General features: G+C 42.3%; 1 protein-coding gene across 1 annotated transcript in view; it reads left to right on the forward strand.

Annotated features, from left to right (window-relative positions):
• The window catches only part of noxa1 (NADPH oxidase activator 1), a 56,036-nt gene that overhangs the window by 14,269 nt on the left and 20,419 nt on the right, over positions 1 to 21,348 (forward strand). Inside the window, 5 exon segments of the mRNA XM_086030029.1 lie at positions 4,678 to 4,856; positions 6,720 to 6,802; positions 15,306 to 15,414; positions 16,337 to 16,453; positions 18,024 to 18,131. Coding sequence (XP_085886155.1) covers positions 4,678 to 4,856; positions 6,720 to 6,802; positions 15,306 to 15,414; positions 16,337 to 16,453; positions 18,024 to 18,131 — 596 coding nt within the window.

Consider the following 21,348-nt stretch of genomic DNA (forward strand, 5'->3'; position numbering starts at 1 on the left):
TGCACATGTGGTGCAAATCTATGTAAGGTCAAACATCCCTGATCAAAACATTTATCTTCAGTTGTCAATGAAGGATGCTGGATTTTTCTCTAGGTGAGTGGGCAACATCCTCTTAGAGTCCATTATATCTATTTTATATTGATTTTTGATAAATCGTTACATCCCTTAAATATATCTGTGCGTGTGTGTGGCAGACTTAAGATGGACACTGGTATTGATGAAAGGAGAACACGCAGGCAGGAGTCAGGACAAAGTGTGAAGGAGGGGAGGTGTGGAAAATAAGTAACTTGTTGAATGCTTTCAGACTTGTCGTCTGTTGGACCCAAATAATTATTCAATACGACAAAACCAACCCCAGGGCTCGCAATGGAAGTTAGTACACGCAGCTGGTTTAAGTACGTGAGTAAGTGGCGCGTTTAAAGCGTGTCCACAGCGGGTTTGAATCGTAAGTTAGCCAGCTAATTGTCTTTAAATAAACCTCTTCCGTTAGCATCCCTCCCGCGGGGGCATCATGCATGTTTTTTTTTTTTTGGCGGGGGTCGGAACGGGACAATGTTTATGAATATGGCCGGGGGGTCGCGGCTGGAAGGGTACCCAGATCAAGGGTGGAGGGTGGCAGCCGGACCGGCAAAAAAGGATCAAGTGCCCAGCTCTGGGAATTGATATATTACTGTATTTTAAACATTGAAAAATGTTTTTACCTGAACCAATGCAATACAGTTACAGTTAAAAATGCAATATTGCTTGGTTTGAAAAACTGAAATAAATTGTATACCATTTTACAAGTTCATCTATCTCATGCACTGATTTGCATTTCCTGGCTGACAGCCAATCAAAGTGATTGTCACTGACACCACTATGCAGACTGACATTGGTGGCTTATGCATTTAATTCTTATCTAAAAAGCACCATGACATGAAAATATATGAATTTGCCACAATTCTAAACACTACTTTTTAATTTAGATTTGTTCTCACTTCCACCATGAATGTGTGAGCAAAATTCTGGACACGTATGCATTCTACTTTATGAAACTGAGGACCGCACAACAAACAATGACCTCCCTGCCAGGTTTGCATACACATTACGGTGTAAAGGCAAAGCTTTTATGTTGTGAAGAAGATTGATTGTAGCCTTCAAGTGTAGCAGGGCAACTGACACTAATGACTCTGTGTTTTTAAAATCTCCCTACGCAGTTGCATAGCTAGTGGTGCGTTTGAAGTGTTCGGATGCAATTTCTGTCGTTTGTCCATATCGCCGAGCCGATTGATATGAACTTTGGTCGTCTCGCTTCCACATCACATGCATGGAGCATGATTAGTGAGACGGACTAAAATCCACCTCTGTCTTTGCCTAGTCCGCCCCTTTTTTAAAACGTGTCGCCCTCCGCCCCAAAAAGGCTGGAGGGCCGGACCGTTACGCCCCTTGGACGGACTGTCCAGCTCTGACATTGACTGTTGCTTTTTGCACCCCCAACAACTCAAGCACAAGCCCCATCCATCAAAATTGATCTCATCATCATACAGAAACAGTAAAATTAGAGATTAAAAATCTGATTATCCATCCATCATCGACACCGCTTATCCTCACAAGGGTCGCGGGCGTGCTGGAGCCTATCCCAGCTGTCTTCGGGCAGTAGGCAGGGGACACCCCGAATTGGTTTCCAGCCAATCGCAGGGCACACAGAGACAAACATCCGCACTCACAATCACCCCTAGGGGCAATTTAGACAGTCCAATCAACTTACCATGCATGTTTTTGGAATGTGGGAGGAAACCGGAGTACCCGGAGGAAACTCACGCAGACACGGGGAGAACATGCAAACTCCACACAGGGAGGCCGGAGCCGGGATCGAACCCACAGCCTCTGAACTGTGAGGTGGACGTGCTAACCACCGTGCCGCCTAAAAATCAGATTAATGCGATTAAAAAAAAATAACGCTTTCACTCCGACTGTAATTAATTGATCGCAATTAATGCACTAATTTGACACCCCTAATATATGTATATATACACATGCATAGTGTGTGTGTGTGTATATATAATATTTATGTATGTAAATTAGTTCTGTGCCTAATTATCATTAAGGGACTTTAGAATCCCTTCCACATGACCTCTTCACAGGGCAGATTGCAGGTATTATTAGTCCGCCTCACCGGGTGTGATGACATGAGGTTACACTGTGTAATGTGATAAGATGAGCCTGCCACCTGTGCACTCGATGAAAAATATGGAGTAAAGTAAACGACTTGCATGGTTCTTTGCCTGGACAAATTTACCACAAGGACTATTTAAAGTCTTCAGTGAATGAAGTTATAAAAATGTAACCATAGTAGAGGAAGCAACACAACACTGAGCCGCATGCAGACGTTCAGGATAAACAGGTTTAACTCTCGTGCTACTTGTGTACATTGTAATTGTCTTTGGCATTAGTCCTGTGGACAGGTGAATTCCAGAGCTTTTTTCTCTCCAGGTGCTCTTAGAGGAATGTGGTTAAATTACTTCCTTGTAGCAGCAGGGTGGGGACTTTGAGGTGTAGACCTTTTTCAGTAATTCTCACTTCCCTGTTTACACGGAAGGAAACTCAAGGCAGCAAGAAATTTCAATTCAGAAGTCAGCTCTTCACACCAGAAGGTAAAAAGGTTTTTTTGTGGAATTAACATTCACCCATCTCTGATTAATCGGTCCAGTTTGTCAACTACAGAGGGGACATGTCACTTACACACAGAGTAAAGATTATTCTCTTGTTAATTCTGAAATGCAGCAATTACTGTCAATGCTATTGTGTGTGTTTTTTCTTGTAAATGTAAATTATGTAATGTTCAAACACAAACAAGGACAATGTGTGAATCTCTGTTAGTTGACTGTGCGTATGATGCATTCCTATAAATCCATATCTCCTACAACACAGTTATAATTGTTGTTATAATTTATGCTGCAGCTGTACCCCGTATGTGAGGGCAGGGAGGGGCAGAGTGAGTCTTTCAGTTATACTTGTGCGTTAGGTGAGAGTTAGTACATGTTTGAACATATTTGCAAACATATTCAACCACATTTTTATATTTGTAAGCCGTTTTTTAATTGCTTGAATGATTGATTAATTGATTTTGTCAGGCTTGATGTGATGTGTTAATACCCTCAAAATTAGCGTTATTTTCTTGGTGAAGAGCGCTTTGCCACGGCAACAGCGTTACACAAAAACTCACAAACTTCATGTTTTAACATCACAAAGGCCCAAACACTCTTTTAAGCAAATATGAGCAGGGATTTTCTTGCGTTAAAAATTGCGTGGTGGCCGCCTCGAGCTAATTTTGTGCTGCCAGCCACAGCGATTGATATCGCTCAACACAGCGTAAAGAGCTGTGTTGATTGAGAGATTAATGTCCCTCTACGGCAACTACATATTTTAACTGCAGTTGCAGCATTGCGCCACTGTGGGGCGCTATATCAACAGCAGTGCACCGGTAAGACCTGAAGCAACTACGGAAGAAGAAACAGTTATTTTTTTCTTGCTGGTTATTGTTATCAGCGTCCTGATTGTCCTTAGCGGATGCTACAAACAGGTGAATTGTGCCTGTTTTTTAGCATCCAAGAATGTCGTGTTTGATTAAAAAAAAACTTTCCTTCATGTCAGAGTAACGTTTATGATTTTTAGCATTGCAGATATGGCAGGCAAAATCACCAGCAGAGAAATTAACGTAACAGGCAGTTACAATGTAATAATTAATGGTGGTGACAACGTGAAAAATTGTGTCAGGTCTGAAAGTACTTCATGGTGATAGTGAGGGTCAGAATGCAGGACTTTATTGTATATTTATATTTATATTTTCATCTTTAGTGACGTCTCCATGAAATGAGAGCGAAAAAGCCTCGCCTCATCATTTCCCCCAAATACTGTATTTCTACCTCTGACGGAATCACCCCACTGTCGAAATGCCCCTGGACCATATTTACTTCCTTAAAAGAAACCCCGTTGCTAAAATTCCCCAAATTATTAACCCCCCTTAAACAATGCTAAAACTATGCTGCAGTAGCGCCGGTGCGTGGGGGGGGGGGGGGGGGGGGGGAGTACTGTCCTCGTACGGCGTTTGGCGAGCGTTGTTTGCGAGGGTCGTCCACGAACGTCGGTTGTGGTGTCTCGATCGGCGTGCGTGGCGCCGCGGGTTGCTCCTTTTCTTTCTGCGGTGTTTTGATCAGCGTGCGGTCCACTGCCGGTCGCCTGCTGCGGATCGCTCCCTTTTTCCACCTCCGATGGCACCGTCTTTATAGCCCCCGCTCACCTTCCGTTGGCCAATCAGGCTGGCCCGGTCATCATCACTCCGTGATGAGGGACGCCTGGGGAGGAAAGTTGCGCTCTTTCTCTCTCGCAAACACACACATGCACACACTTGACACGCCCACTCCTCTCAACAACCATGCTGCCTTCATTCGCTCGTTACAATTTCATAAAAAGGGATTTTTCTTTCTAATGTTTCAAAACTAATCACTACACTGAAATGGCAAGGGCTTTAGTTTACAGCTACGTGGTCGAAGGCAAACGAATATTATTCCCTGTTTACTGCCAAAAATTATTTGATCCATTGAAAACATTGTGAAACGGCTCCCTTTGGCACTGCCCTTCACTCCATATTTGTTTAAGGATATAAAGACAACCAATCGCTCTTTTTGCCCTCAACAGTCAGAATGCTGTTTACAGAGTTACTGCAATTGTGGAATGAGTCAGTGCATGCAATGGATAACAAGGACTGGCAAGGAGCTCTGGAAAAGCTGGATCAGATCACTGAACCTACATCTCGCACTCTCTTCAATGCTGCATCTGCACACCTGTCTCTGGGACAGCTGGATTCGGCCCTAGAGGTGAATTGCATACTTTATAATAATACTTTTCCATAATAATAATAATAATAAATATACAGCCTTTTATTGTTTTTTATTTATTGTATTGTTTGTTTGTGCTTTGTTACAGCTTTAGCTGTTATGGAATGCGCTGTATAAATAAAATTGTATTGTATTGTATTATAGGAGGAAAGCTGATTAGCAGACATACGTCGAATATACTGTACTAGTTAAAGTTCAAATCAGTCTCACTGGCTGACATGAATCCAGACTAATAAACTTTGCCTGTTCTAGGTTAATTAGTTAGGATTAACTACTAAAATTATTTATATTTGCAAAATGCAATAATCATCAGGTAAGGGTTTTTTGGGGGGATATTTTTGCATTACTTTAATCAAAGTCAAAAGTTTATATACATGAATAGTTGGTACCATTACCTTTCAGCTGTATGTCCTGGGTCAGAGTGATATATATCCTTTCACCAGCTTCTCACAATAGTTGGCAGGAATTTTGGCCCATTCTTCCTGACAAAACTGGTGTGAGTGAGCCAAGTTTGTAGGCCGCCTTGCCTCGACCATGCCTTTAAGGGACTGCCTTAAAATTTTCAGTAGGATTGATGTCAGGGCCACTTCAAAACATTGACTTGGTAATTCTTAAACCAATGTGTAACCAATTTGGCAGTATGCTTCGGAACAAAGCATTTCCCATGGGCTCACCACTGGTGGGAGGGGCCAAAGGGGTCGGGTGCTGTGTGAGCTGGACGGCGGCAGAAGACAGGGACCTTGGCGGTCCGATCCCCGGCAACAAAAACTAGCTCTTGGGACATGGAATGTCACCTCTCTGGCAGGGAAGGAGCCCGAGCTGGTGTGTGAGGCTGAGAGGTTCCGACTAGATATACAGCTTGGGTTCTGGTACCAGTCCTCTCGAGAGGGGTTGGACACTCTTCCACTCTGGAGTTGCCCAGGGTGAGAGGCGCCGAGCAGGTGTGGGCATACTTATTGCCCCCCGGCTTGGCGCCTGTACATTGGGGTTTACCCCTGTGGACGAGAGGGTAGCCTCCCTCTGCCTGAGGGTGGGGGGACGGGTCGTGACTGTTGTTTGTGCTTATGCACCAAACAGCAGTGCAGAGTACCCACCCTTTTTGGAGTCCTTGGAGGGTGTGCTGGAGGGCGCTCCACCTGGGGACTCCATCGTTCTGCTGGGGGACTTCAATGCTCACGTGGGCAATGACAGTGAGACCTGGAGAGGTGTGATTGGGAGGAACGGCCCCCCGATCTGAACCCGAGCGGTGTTCAGTTACTGGACTTCTGTGCTCATCACAGATTGTCCATAACGAACACCATGTTCAAACATAAGGGTGCTCATATGTGCACTTGGCACCATGATACCCTATGCCGCAGTTCAATGATCGACATTGTAATCGTATCATTGGACTTGCCGCCACATGTTTTGGATACTTGTATTGTTAAAATAAGCTTTTTTCCCCCCCACAATCTCAGCTGGTGGTGTGCCGCGGGATTTTTTCAATGAAATAAATGTGCCTTGACCCCAAAAAGTTTGAAAAACACTGCCTTAAAGAACTGAACTGCTCAGTGCGCTTGGAGGGAACATTGTTTGGGATGGTGTTCTCATGTTTGCAAGCTTCCCCTTTTTTCTTCCAAAAGTAATGATTATGGCTAAACAATCACCTGAACGTTATTAGGACACATATTTGTTCAAAATAGTTCCGAAAAGTGTGTTAGTATTTAAGCGAGCTGCATCATTTTACTTTTTACATAGAATTCACAGTTTACTCATCTTACAGATGTCTGGAGTCCACTTTGATGGATAGACCTGCAAAAAATACCAAGATATTTTCACCCATTTCCTGTTCTGTTTGTTTAGGCTTTAGATCTCACAATTGTCAAGGATCAGCGTCTCTCAGTTGCATTCTTCCAGAGAGCAGCAGTAATGATGCAGCTTGGCAGGTAGTACAAAGACTACATTTCCCGTAAATACCACTTTGTTGGCTTGGGGGATTTAATATATGTGTGGGTGTTCTGTCGATTGATCTTGTTGCCAATAGGCAATTGCCATTTAATTCCTTGATTACCTCCACAATATTAAACTCTCCACTGAGTGTACAGGTATACCTGTAATTACCGCCAGACTATTTTGCAAGGTGTACTGTACATCTTGCATTGTTAATGAAGGAGTACTTCACTCTTCTCCTCAGCCAAACATATCTTTTCAAATAGGGAGCAGAGTTCGAGGTCATGAATTTAGATGTGTCACTCAGGCTATTATTGTTGAAGTGAGGTCAAGGCCAAGGATGTTTAGATAGCTAAGCAAAAAAATAACAAAAACTCCTGATATACCCATGCTCTGGACAGTGTTTCTGACCCATTCAGCGACTTTTCTTTTCTTTCTTTTTCTTTAAATTTTTTTTCTTTTCATAACTTGTTTTTGCTTTTCTATGCGATTTCTCGCTATGATGTATTTGTAAGGTTCTGCTACTTTGGCTGCTGCTTCCATACGCTACAATTTCTTATGGAATCAATAAAGTATGTGGGTCATTCCATGCTAACCCCCCCAACAAAAAAGAAAAAAAAACAGAAAATTTTAACCAAGCATATTTTTTATTTGAGCACTCTAATTGTTGAGTGATTTCACAACACAAGATCTCAAATGTTATGTCAATCCGAGCAGGGTGTCTGGGAGCCACATTGGGAACATCATTGAATATTCATTCATTCATTATCCATACCGCTTATCCTCACAAGGGTTGCGGGCGTGCTGGAGCCTATCCCAGATGTCTTGGGGCAGTAGGCGGGGGACACCCTGAATTGGTTGCCAGTCAATCGCAGGGCACACAGAGACAAACACTCACAATCACACCTAGGGGCAATTGAGAGAGTCCAATAAACTTACCATGCATGTTTTTGGAATGTGGGAGGAAACCGGAGTACCCGGAGGAAACCCACGCAGGCACGGGGAGAACATGCAAACTCCACACAGGGAGGCCGGAGCTGGGATCGAACCCACGTCCTCTGAGCTGTGAGGCGGACTAGCTAACCAGTCGACCACCTTCATTCAATAGATAATGAATATTCAACGTTCAATGAATGTTCCATGATTATTAAAATTTTAATGCGTTCAATGAATGTTCAATGATGATTAAACTTTCAATGAACATTCAATGATTATTCAACTTTCAATGAACGTTCAGTGATTATTCAACTTTCAATGAACCTTCAGTGATTATTCAACTTTCAATGAATATTCAATGATTATTCAACATTCAATGAATATTCAATGATAGGAATGTAACGATTAATCGAAAATCAAGTTGATTAAATTCATCTGGAAAATGATGTCTTGAAACGTTTTTTCATTCCAGATGCACAGCACATTTTGAATGTGTAGATCAAATTATGCTTTTGCGCCAAACATTATTGCATATTGCATTTGTGGATGGCTGCAGAACCACACTAGTGCACAGAGACAAGCATGGTAGCAATTTTTTGAAAAGCGAATCGAAAATCGTGAATTGAAAATCGAATCGAATCGGGGCTTGAGTGAATCGTTAGATTCCTATTCAATGATTATTCAACTTTCAATGAATGTTCAATGATTATTCAACTTTCAGTGAATATTTATGTATTGATTGAATATATATCGTTGGTGACTCCAAATGGAGACCCCAAATACTTGTGTTTTGGTCTCCTTTTGGAGACACCAGCGGTTTAACCAACTCCACCCCAAATACTCTGTTTAGACTCGTGGAACCAAATATAGTATTGGAGGCTTGGGAGCTGTTCTCATAGTTCACTTGAGAAAGAGCCCACGCACGATTGTCAATTACTAATTGTCAGAGACTAATTGTTTTTAACTTCTGTATAGTTAAGATTGGCAATGAGAAAAACTAATTGCCTCTGCTTTGAGCAGCCATTTCTGTCAGAAATGATCTGCCCAGTATTGGAGAATATTCTCTCAGAGGGGCAATGCACATTCTCCATCCAGCATCAAGCAGCAACAGTTGCCTTATTAGAGACACTGGCACCTTCATTAATATCATAGAATATTTTTTTCCTTGTTTTTCTCCTTGCAAACTATAGATTATGCCTTTGAATTGTCAATAGAGTGTCGATGTGCGCAGATACAACTCCTTTTCCTGCTGTACCTCATTTTCTCCGGTACTCCTTACTAGTGTTGTGACTCCTATGTGTGATCTTATTAGCACCACTTTGGCTCCCTGCAAATGTCACATTACTACATTAGAACAATACTTAGTCCAACACACATCATCTTGGCTACTTTTGAGGTGACCTTGAGCAAGGAAGTGCCCCCCCCCCATTCCCAGATCAGGAGGGGTAAAATTGTCTGCTTGCTCCTTTCACTCTGACATTTCTCTTTGCCTGCTTGCATGTGTGTGATCTGGTGCAAGTTTGAAATTGCCTTTGTGGGACTATAATTCTAATCAATTTAAAAGCAATACAAATAAATGCAATTAAATGCATCCACTTCAATTACCCCACCTAATTAAAACAATACTTAGTTCTGTACACTTCTCCATCCTCACTCCCTAAGTCGGGCACACCCTCATGCCCGATACACACCCTTGTGTGGAGTAACCCTAAAATGTGGGCATTTCCTGCCAAATCTGGCCATGTGCGCATGCGTTTCACATTCTTCTGTCGATTTAAGCATGTTTCCTCTTAAGCACTTCAGAGGCCGTAATAAGTCAAGTGCTCCATGAGTGTGGAACATCATATTGCATGTTTTGATTCAGTCAATCACCCCAACTCATAACGCTCATCGACGCGCACTGACTGCCAGAGGTAATCCTTGACCCGGTTGGGCTGTAGGGGGTCCTGTACCACCACTTGAGGCACATAGCTCTGAAAACTAACAACATTTCATCTCATGATAGTTAGGGATGTCCCAATCACGTTTTTTTAGGTCAGAGTCTGAGTCTTTTGATTTTGAGATCTGTGATCTGCCGATACCCCGATCCGATGCCGATTCGAGTCCCGGTCCGATACCTCGGCAATGCATTCAGAAAAAGAGTATGCATCCGATTTTTCTCAAATTAGTATAGTAATATACATACATCATGTATACGTTGTTATATATAGTATATAGAGTATTTATATATTTTTATTTATTTTTGTATTTTTTTCCCTTTTCTTTTTTTTTAAAGCACAACATTTAATGATACACATATTGAACAACTCAATGTGCATTCTCAGAACTTGTTTTATCATGTTGTTTTTATCTACTGAAACTCTTTGTGGCTTTTAGCCATGACATTTACACTAATTGCATGGTAACTTTAAACACAATGCATATTGTTGTGGGCTTATTTGTACTTGTGCGGTGTTGAAGGCGAGTGGGAGGGCAATAATGCCACGACAAGGATTTCAGGCAGTCAGGTGCGGAAGACCTAGGGAACGAATCCTCGTTTCGGACATGTCGAAACAAAGTCGGGTGGCTCGGTTATCGGCTGTAAGATGAAAACATTTCACCACAAATAACCTTCCATCTTGGGCGAGAGTAGGCAACATTTTCATAGCGGTAAACCAGTGAGTGAAGTAAAAGGAAAGAAGAAATGATCAGCGATCACATACACTGTTAAAAAGGAAATAAGTAAGTTCGTTTGTGTAGCTTAGGTGGACGGTTCACAAGCAAACACACAGCACGTACTTTAATCCGAATGACGGTGTTGTGATTGTTCGCCACTGCAGGTCCTGCACCTATCCGTTGTTTAAATTCCACATGAGAGGCTAAAGATTTACAATGTTTAAATGGCTCCGAAGTGTAGGCACTCAAACTACACACAAGGTACGCGAAAATATCCGACGCACACAAAGGTGGGAGTAGATCCGGTTCGTAGCTCCACTCATTTTTGCTAATTCTGTAGGGATCCAAATAATTTATAATGGTTATTTTTGCAAGATATCTGTCTATGGCTTCACTGTCTAATCTATCCTTGTAAAGCCCCGCCAATTTCATGCATTTTAACATGTTTTTGAATCGTCAAATACACAGCCTTTACCGTACGCTCATTGAATGTAGCTTCCAACATGGCGGATGATGTTACAATATCATTGTGCAGGACGCTTTATAAAAATGTTCATGTTATTGCCTGGGCTATGCAAATGGAACCAATTTGGTTGAAGGGCACATATAAGCATTAATATATAGAATGAGAAGAAATGAGGGATTTCTCTGTTTGACACATTTGATTTAATGGTAAACAATACATTTACATCGTTATTTAAAGGCTTGTGCAGGCTAAAATGAATAGCCGATTCGCGGTTGGCCGGACGGCCGGCTGGCCGGCTCGTGAGAGGACGAATTGAGCTAACAAGGCTTCCTGGTCAGAGGACTCACACAAACAAGTCTGCTGGGCGCGAAGGCATAAACTGGTTTGTGACTGAACCAGGATGCCGGGGGAAGTAGATGAGGATGAGGATGGTATGGAGTTTCATAAAGGGGTGTTGGGTTGTGGAAGGTGAGAGTGTGGACGGGTAAAGGATCGGGGCGAAGGGAATAGAGGCAGTCAGAAGGCTAAAAGAAGCCCGGAGGGAAATAGTTTGGATGAGGATAGGCAAGTGGTGAGAATGAAGATGGGTAAGGAGCAAGTTAAGGTAATACTTAAGTTAAGGAAGGAAGAGGAGAGTATTAGCTTTAGCTTTAGGAAATACAAAGGAAAGGAGAGGTGGAAACGGCGAAGATACTGAGTGATGGTAGTTTGTTGATAAGTTGTAAAGATGAGGTGCAGCAAAACAAAGTCCTGAACTTGGCGAATACTGGGAAGAAGACGATACGTGAAAGGAAGGTATTAGGGGAGCGAGGGGAGGTACGAGGAGTTATTAATGGGATTCCGGTGGGGGGGGACTTGGGGAAGCTAATGAAAAGTATAAGTGGAATAGAAGTGAGTGACGAAAAAGGCTGATGCGAACGGTAAATGGTGTTTGTCAGTTCTGTTGGTATTTCAGGGGGAGGTGTTACCTGAGAAGATACGGATAGGGTGTATGACTTTTCCGGTGAGACCTTATGTCCCGCCGCCTCTCAGATGCTTTTGGATGTCAACGGTATGGGGATGTGGCTGCAGCGTGTAAAGGGAAACAGAGGTGTGCTAAATGTGGGGGGAGCACAGGTTTGAGGAGTGTAGGGATGTGGTGGAGGAATGTTGTAATTGTGGATGGCAACACAGGGTGACATATGGAGGCTGTGAAGGACGGAAAAAGGTGGTGGAAATCTGTCATGTGAAAGTGGTCAGTAAGATTAGTTATGATGAAGCGACGAAGAGGGTCCAGAATAAAAAACAAGAGTGAGGATGGTGAGAGGTTAACTCGTGCAGAATGAACAGCATTATAGAATTATGAGAAAATGCATAACATATTAACAGAGAAGTTCATTGTTTTTATGGCTTATGTCGTAAACTGTGTGGACCAGGTCAAACAAAAAACGGAAAAGATGAAAATCGTAGTGAAGGCTGCAGAGACGTATTTGGGGCTGAAAGATATCTCCTGGGAGCAGATAAATAAAGGACTAGAAGTAGATAAAAGAACAGGAGTTTCTGTACATGCACGTCGCGTTAATATTACAGTTTGACTTCAAATGGACATGCAGGTGTTTGAAGGGTTTATTAAAGGACTAGCAACGTCACCTGATGTTATTTGCGTGCAAGAAGCTTGTCTGAACCCTACTTAAGATTATGTGTTGTATGGATATGAAAGTGTTAGGTGGGATAGAGAGGGGGGTAGAGGATTCGGATGTGCGACATTTGTGAAACAGGGATTGCGAGATAGAGTCTTGGAGAAGGATATAGAGTTGGAGTATATAGTAATTGAGGTGTTGACAAAAGAAGGTGGTATTACAATAATAAATGATTATAATCCATGTAAGAAGCATACAGTCCGACTCCTGATTGGTTACACACAATTATAACGCCTGAATCGCAAGCGTGAATCAGCGTATTGTACCCGTAGTCGAGAGAAGAAGCAAGCGTAAGAAATATCCTGTGCGTGCTTGTGGACGGTTTTGTACACGCAAAACACATTTTGGAATGCACAAAACATGCTTTTTGTACGTGCGAGACATTTTTGTACGTGGTAATTCACATTACATACACGCGAAACACATTTTTGTACGCGGTATTTGACATTACGCTTACGTAATTGTGGCATCGATCTAACGCCATAAGAGACAGTGTTGGAAATTTTTTTGCAACTCAGTGGGAAGGGAAACTTCCTACTTCCTGTTCCTTTTCGATAGACTCAAAATAGTACTGGTTATGATTTGATAAACGACACTGGTGACATCTGCTGGCGATTGCACGTCATTACGATGCTTCCTAAGCCTGAAACTTTGTGATTAATTGCATCAGAACCTTGGGCATCAAATGCACATAAAAGAATGCATTTCTCGAGTTAACTCCATGTTGGGGCTGTACTATTGGATTATAAAAAACGATTTAAAATGAGGTAGGCTTCAAATGAGTTACTATGCACCTTCAGCGCAGTTAGTTTGATCATTTTTTTATTTTCTGCATCACTCATGGCTTTAAACCTGAAAGATGCTTTGTGAAGGCGTTGGTGCCTAAATAAAGATGGGCATTGTGCAAGTGTGTTTGCTGGTGTGACATTTCAAAGGCTGAGGGCACGATGGGGGCTTCACATGAGCGTGCACTATGAAGTACTCGGATGTCGCTGCATGGCTTGATTTTTGTACTCTTTATAAATCAATTCAAATGTCAAATTACCGATTGAATGTATTTTGTAGGGTAGTATTATGCGAGTGTGCAATAGCAATATAAGGCATTATATAACTTGAATTTAGCGGTGCCTTGGGAACTCAAAACAGCTGGCGTTTTTTGGAGGTTAATGTCCAAAAGTGTTTGCAGTTCTTATTGTTTTCTTTTCCATGGAAACCGGTTCGAAATGGCTCTTTGACTGTTAAAGGTCGACCCCTGGGCTAGACGTATCACATCCAGTGATGGAATGAAATACCGGCAACAAACCATTTACAATCTCATTTGGCAGTTTAATATCATCAACGTTAATGTGGCATGGTCTCTTGGCTGTTCCTGCTTTCACCCAAACGTCTGGCATCAGTCGGTGTGCAAACACAAACAGTGACACTAGCACATGCATGTCTCTGCACTGAATGATGAGCCTCTGAAATGCTTTGGCTGTTGCATCAAGGAAACATCAATTGCTGTTGATGATGCCATTTTCCGTTCAAGCGCATTTGATAGGATCTTGGTCAGGTTGGCCTTGTTTATGTCCATTTCAATAAAGTTATTCCAGTTAGCAGGTATCTTTAGATCCTTACTGACAATGGTGCAAGTCTTTTGTAGAGTTGGGCTACCTTTTGCTCTTGTTCCAGTTTTTATGGAGTTCTGTTGGTACTGATCAAATGCTAGATGCGCTCTAGTGATGCTCCCATGTAGATAACCAGTCACTTTTTCCTTGAAGATATAAGAATAATCCCCAAAAGTTGATGCGTTTTGAGGTTACCAATTGCTCTTACTAAGGCCATCCCATCATTGATGGTGCACGTGTCCATAGCAGATGGACTCAGCTCTGTCCCTTTGTACCAGCATGTAACATGGTGGCTCAGTCAGCTTAGTTCGTACATCGAAGCACTGAAAATTGCTTGCAGCTTCCAATTAAGCACTTTCAAAGCTTTTTTTTAGACAAGAAATGAATGTGACATTGGTAAAAGGAGAGATGGTTTTTTTTAGCCATTATCGGTGGCTGCATTTGTTGTAAGCATGTCGAAAACACAATATCCAATGACAATGGCAACTTTTTGGGCTGAATTATATCACACCTAGCTAGCCTCACAAATTGCTAAGCTGTGGAACTGCCTAATTCATTTGTGACAGCATCAGAGTTTGAAAAAGTCCTGCACACAAAAGCATCTTATATTACAGGATCTGTAGATTCCAGTTTTCTGTATTTGCAAGAGTTGATAGTCAATATACGGGAACTTTAAGGTCCCGTATGGGACAAACTAAATTTGCCCAATATACGGGACGTCCCGACTAATACGGGACAGTTGGCAACCCTAGTTTAGACACTTGCTCTGATCATCTTCACAGGAAATGTCTTGCCTCATTCTGCGACTGTGCAGTCAAAACATCGGCTATGTTGCAAGGCTTCTTTGGTATAGTGATTTTCTAATAATCATGTTTGCACATAAATTGGATTTGCGCAAATTAGAGGGAGCTTTGCAGAAACACTTTGGAGAAAAAAAAATCTGATTTCAATAGAAAATGGTCATGAAATGAACAAAATAATTATTCCTTGAGCTGACAGCCTGGCTAGAATACATGTTGAGGAGTTAGTTATTGAAACTGGATAGGTTGTCAGCTTGTATCCTGAGGTGTCAACATAAGTCACAATATCACTTATGGGCTGTTTGAAATGCTTTGTGTTATATTGGCACATGAATGTATTCTCTGTTCTTCTGCAGGTTGAACGAGGCTCTGTCTGACTGTGTCTGGGCACAGAAACACTTGAGAGGAAATATGGTCATTGACTATCGACAACTTGGGCTTCGCTATAAGCTCTTTAGCTGGCAGGTGTGACACAGGCCCTCACACAAAATTTTCCATAATTGATCGCGGTTAATTGTATTTTGGAGGAAAATCTGAAAAAAATGAAAAGTATATTTTGATTCAAAGATTGTTCTAATAGCTCTCTTACATCCTTGAATGCGATTCCTTTCCTGTAAAATACAACTGTTGAACGATACACCAAAGATGTACTGTACAACTAACATGGTACCGGTATTTGAATTTGGCTTTGCAAAGTGAGCAACTTATTTTTGATTTCTCCAATGAGCTGTCGAGCAACTTTTTAAAGTAAAACTACGTAAAAGTATGTCTTTGCGACAGTGAATTTCCTCTAAGTTTGGCTGAAAAGTGAGCAGAGGTCAGTTGTCAGAGGAAGTAAATAAACCTGAGTTAATTTTTTTTAATGCGTTATAAAATTTAAATGAATCTCCATAGTTAATGCATTAACTTTGACTAACTATTTTTTTGTTTTTTTTGTTTTGTTTTTTTAATGGTAGCGATGAGGAACCTGTCATGTGCTGTAATTCTTTATCAGACTACATCTTAAACTGACTTTTGGAGCTGGTGTGATTCGATTCGAACAAACCTAATTTCACTGTGTGGTTTGTTTATCATCACCGAGCACTGGTGTACACCAAACAAGTGGACTTAGACTACCTGAGGAAAAGGACCGTGTGACAACAGTGTGAACATTAATTGAACCAGGACGGACTTGTCAAATGCACCACAGTCATTTTTGCATTCTTGTCCCAAACCACAGAAAACCAAAGTGTGAACACTTCCAAAAAATTGTTTGACGAAATCATAAATACCAGTCTCTAGAACAGAGAAAATGCTCAAAAGACATTTCGGAATCAATTAATTCTTGTTACAGCTTCTAAGAATTTAGCACGGGAAGGCATCTGCCTAATCGTGAAATCTCTCCTAGGTGTCACATAATGCAGCAGCTGTGTACTGCCGAATGGACCAGTGGGAACAAGCCAGAGATGTTCTCATGTCACAAAGTCAAGGGGGAAATTTAGAGATGGCTTTGGACAGCGTCCTGGTGAGTGTCATTCATTTTCATGTGAAAGGCCAGCGAACCTATCCCTGATAAACAAAAGCTTTGCAGTGCTGCAAATATCGAGTAGATCAACTTGGAACCACACCAAAGCAGATAGAAAATGCAGATCAATAGGAACCAGCTACTGCACAGTGCGTGACGACACTAGGAACATAATCATTACCTGTCCATTTTGCAGGCGATAAACGAAAGGCGGGAACCCTTAAAAATATATAGTCCGAAGCCCATTTTTTCCATCCGTCTATCTGTCGTCTATTTTCATGGTGAGGCTTCCGTTTCCTGTTGGCCAAGGCTTATGGGTCCTATAAGGAGACGCATTTAGTCCGGCTGCGGTGAGGCTTCCATGCCACGCTGAGTCTTTAGGCCTAGATACACCAATCCGACGTCGGAGGTCGTGAAACGTCGTGGCGTCTGATTGCGCCCTCTGATTAGTGTAGTGGCCACCGTCGTAGCGTCGTAATCCGTCAGGGGGAGCGGAGCGTTTGGTGGGTGTTTACGCATGTTGAATTGGCGTCGCCAGTCGTGACATTTGGTCACTCTGGTTGGCTGTTAGCTAGCAAATCAGCGCTCGGAGCACCAACAGGAAGTGACAAATGCAGATAAACAGTGAGCAGGCCGTTGCTGCTTTAATCTTCTTACAAGAGTGTGGGTTGACAATTTAAGTATTTCACGATACAGTGTCACGAACGTGAGGGTTTACTTCACATGGAAGTTCGTGAGCAAATAATATAGCTGAATGGATTGTTTACGTGTTTATAATCTGCCTCCGGCCAAGAGCTTTCCTGTTGGAATTTTCCAGAACTGGGCACTTGACCATTTTTTGCCCTTCCGGCCGCGACCCCCGGCCATATTCATAAACATTGTCGGCCCCCGGCCATTCCGCCCTGCGACCCAAAAAAAAAAAAAAATTCTCTCCACACACAATGCTGCTAGACTAGTTGCTGTGCAGCAGCAACGAGCTGCATGGGGCATCCTCTACATGTGGGAAACTGTATGTCATCGCAAAATGTGATATAATGGACCGATCAGAGCAGCAACAAATCCTTATGTGTGCGTGGCATGTGTTACAGACCTGTCATCAACAGCACAATGGGTCAGTCATGTGAATCAATGTGCCAGTTGTTTGTGTAAGAAGAGACGTGCGACAGCAACGTGCGTTCAAGCGCGTTTGTATTTCGTTATTTTCATTCGGGTGTTAGGGTAAGGTTTAGTGGAAGTGCTAGTGAAAGTTGGTCTGAGATGGTAGACGGAAAAGCTAACGGAAGCCCGTTTCAAATGAAAGATGGACCGGCCTACAGGCGATTACTATTTGGTCCAGCAGGACAAAAAGGCGGAAAGACGGATGGCAGAAGGGTACCCAGGCTGCAGATGGAAAGTGATAAACGGACCGTGAAATTTTAGTAAAATGTCCAGCTCCGCTAATTACATGCTACTACTACTACTACTGTATATATGCTGTGCTTTTTGTTCATTGCAATATTAGTCACTCGCTAAATAAAAAAACTGAGGTTAACCATTTAAGTAAGTTAGGATATTTTCTTGTATAACACAGAGAAAGGAACTCCTTGCACCTCTCTTGGTACCAGAGGGTGTGGTGTTTCGTCCCAGGAAAAAGGATGTGGAACAGCTCAAGCAGAGAGACTTCTTAGGAAAAGCAAAGGTATGCAGAGCGATTTAATCTACCACTCAGAACAAAAAGTACTATATTTGATGCCTTTCTTAATTTTTACACGCACTACCTTTCAAAAGTTTTGGAATATTTAGGTCAGTTGCTTTATTTTTGCAGTAGACTGAAAACATGTGGGCTTGACTTCAAAAGATGAATATGAGGCAAGAGATTATGAGACATGTGTACTTTTATGTCCAAGTACAATATTTAGGCGGGTGCCTCGATTGAGGCAAGCATGAGGCAGCGGCCGTAGTAGAAGCGCAAGTGGCGTAAAGCCTGCCTCGACTCCTGCCGCTGCCGCAAATTGTGCTTGGTCTTACTGCAATTGCTGGTGTCAAGATAGAAACTGCAAAACAATCAAAGAAACAAAAAGTTTTGTCTGAAGCGACACAAAATGGTGAGTCCACCCACATAAAAAAAACATTCAAGGATCAACACTGGCCCGGCTTTCACTCGCTGGCGTGAGCTCAAAGACAAGGAGGGATATCTGACCGACGCTGCATTGGCTCTGTTCCTGCTGGACTAGCGCTCACGGGAAATGTAGTTGACTTCAAGCGAAACACTGCCGCTCTTGTCCATATGGCGCCGCCATAACCAACGAAAACTGTAACCTGCATAGTGTTGCTTCAGGCCTAGATACGCCAATCCGACGTCGATAAGTGTCGGGGTGTCGGATTGTGTCATCTAATGTAGTAAACAACGTCGTAAAATCAGATCCCGTCGGGGTCAGTATGTTAAATCGGCGTCGTAAGTCCTGACATTTGGCCACGCTGATTGGCTGTTAGCGAGCGAATCAGCGTACGGGGCAACAACGGGAAGTGACGAATGTGGATAAACAGTCAGCGATAGAAAGCCTTGAGAATTCTGCCTTTGCCTTAATCTTCTTACAAGTACAAGGGCGAAGGTAGACAATGTAAGCATTGCACGATACTGTGGCTAGAGCGTGAGGGTTTGCTTCATATGGGAGTTCATTGTGAGCGAAAAATATAGCGGAATGCATTGTTTACGTTTCCGCCCCCAGCAATAGCTTCCTGTGTGGCTTTTTCTAACCATGAGGAATAGTGACTACCGCCATCGATGGTATGGAAGAGTATTACATCTCACGCATGCGCAGACGTACTTAAAGTGGAAGGCAACCCGGACATTCTTTTCAAGAATATGTTCTATGCAGGCCCAACTAGTTGAGGCATTCTGAAAAATATTGCGTTTGTGGAATAAGAGTTAATCCACTCATTATTAGCCATCTCTGGGGGCCGCCATTTTGTCACTTCTGTCAACTGAAAATGACATCACAACTACTCAGGGCTCAGGTAACGACCAATCACGGCTGACCTGTTTTCTGAAGCTGAGCCGTGATTGGTCGTTATGGCTACATTTTGCTGCTTAACTCATTGTCCTTAAACGCAATATTAATCAGAATACCGTGTTTCAACTCGTGGGCCTGCTGGGAACATATTCTTGAAAAAAATGGGTTTGGCTTGATTTCCTCTTTAATGATCGGCATTGCTGTCTGTCGTTGCGGTGTATTTTTCCAGCGCAACGTGCCAACAGTCGGCCCGACGCCACGGGGGTAAGCGGCCGAATCAGTCTATCTAGGCCTATACATCAACATTGAACCATATTTACAATTTCATATGTACCATGTATGAAATAGTGTGATTATGATGTCATGGGGGGCATGCAAAGCTCTTCCCCAGCGCTCATTCATTCTGGAGAGCTCAGTCTCATTCATTTGGCCGCCTCCCCGAGTCAGCGGTTCTTGTCCTCACTCTTCGGCGTCCGAAGCACTCCGGCAGTCGCCTAAAGCTGCAATACCCCGAGGAGTGGGGCACGACCGTTGGGCCGGGGGGCGGCGTTGGTCCTGGATGCGCTGGGGACCTCTCATGCAATTGAATAGGACCTGGCGAGCGATTTGTGAGGTCATGAAAATGTTTGCCCAAGATGGACAAACTACTTGGAGACGGCTGGCAGGCGGCTCCCGTCTTGCTCGTCTAAAACCAGGAAATGGGCATGTGCAGCGGAGTTCCTTGCTGCATGGCTGTCGACCAATCAGATGACAGAAGGCCGGCATTTTCTGGACATAATGAATATGAAATACCCAGAAACTGTCATGATAAACAATAGTAGCCTTTGTTTGTTGTTGTGTTTATAAATGCCACCGATATCCTGATGATGTTCGAGCAAAAATAATTAAAGTACATTCTTTTTAAGTGCAATTATATTTAAATTCTTAAGGAAATTGAACATCTTCATTGAAATGTAGAACAATAACATATCTTGGATGGTTAAAATCTGGGGATGTCACGATACGATAATATCACGGTATGATCCTCATGACACAATAATTACCACGATATTGTGGGGAGGTTGGTGAGATAGGGCTGTCAAACGATTAAATATTTTAATTGAGTTAATCACATCTTTAAAAAATAAATAATCGTAATTAATTGCAATTTGAACTATCTCCAAAATATATCATATTTTTCTATATATTGTTGTTGGAATAGAAAGACACAAGACGGATATAAACATTCAGTGTGTGTGTGTAATGTACACAATTATATGTGGCCCTTGTAATATTCTTAGAGTTTATGTTTTCCGAGTGGTCCCTGAAGTGCACACGATTGTGATTGGCTTACATGACGGGTGAGTGTTATGTTCAGTTCCACTATGTGAGATGCTGGTATAGAGGACTGTAATAAAGCAGTCCAGTTATCAGCACGTCGTGTGTTAGATTAACTGACTTTATGAAAGCAAAACAAGACAGTCCTCTTCTCTACTCCTCCTCAGTCGCTGAGGCAAAGCTGCCCTCTTCTATTGAAATGCTTCTTTATACTCCTTCTGCTGCTCACTGTGCACTTCTGAGTGGGATTATGCATCGGCGGTCATTCTGCGCAAATGCGTTAAATGCGTCAAATATTCTGACGTGATCAATTACAAAATTTACTTACCGCCCGATAACGCAGTAAGTTTGACAGCACTAATAAAAACCTCATGATACCGTATAAAAGCTCACGATATTGTAAAAATAAAAGTAAAAAAAAAAAAAAAGAAAAAAGGAGCTAATATTTTAAACAAATGTTCTCTTTTTGTAAATAATAACAGCATTCACAAATCGAAGCGATTAATCCCTTTTTCATTACTCGTTACATCCCTACTATACATATATGATAGGTAACATTGATTTATTTGTCTCATTCTGTCAAAA

The sequence above is a fragment of the Filicampus tigris genome, chromosome 5 (genome assembly GCF_054856515.1).
Source record: "Filicampus tigris isolate MCC_2025a chromosome 5, RoL_Ftig_1.0, whole genome shotgun sequence".
In the NCBI taxonomy this organism is placed as follows: Eukaryota; Metazoa; Chordata; class Actinopteri; order Syngnathiformes; family Syngnathidae; genus Filicampus; species Filicampus tigris.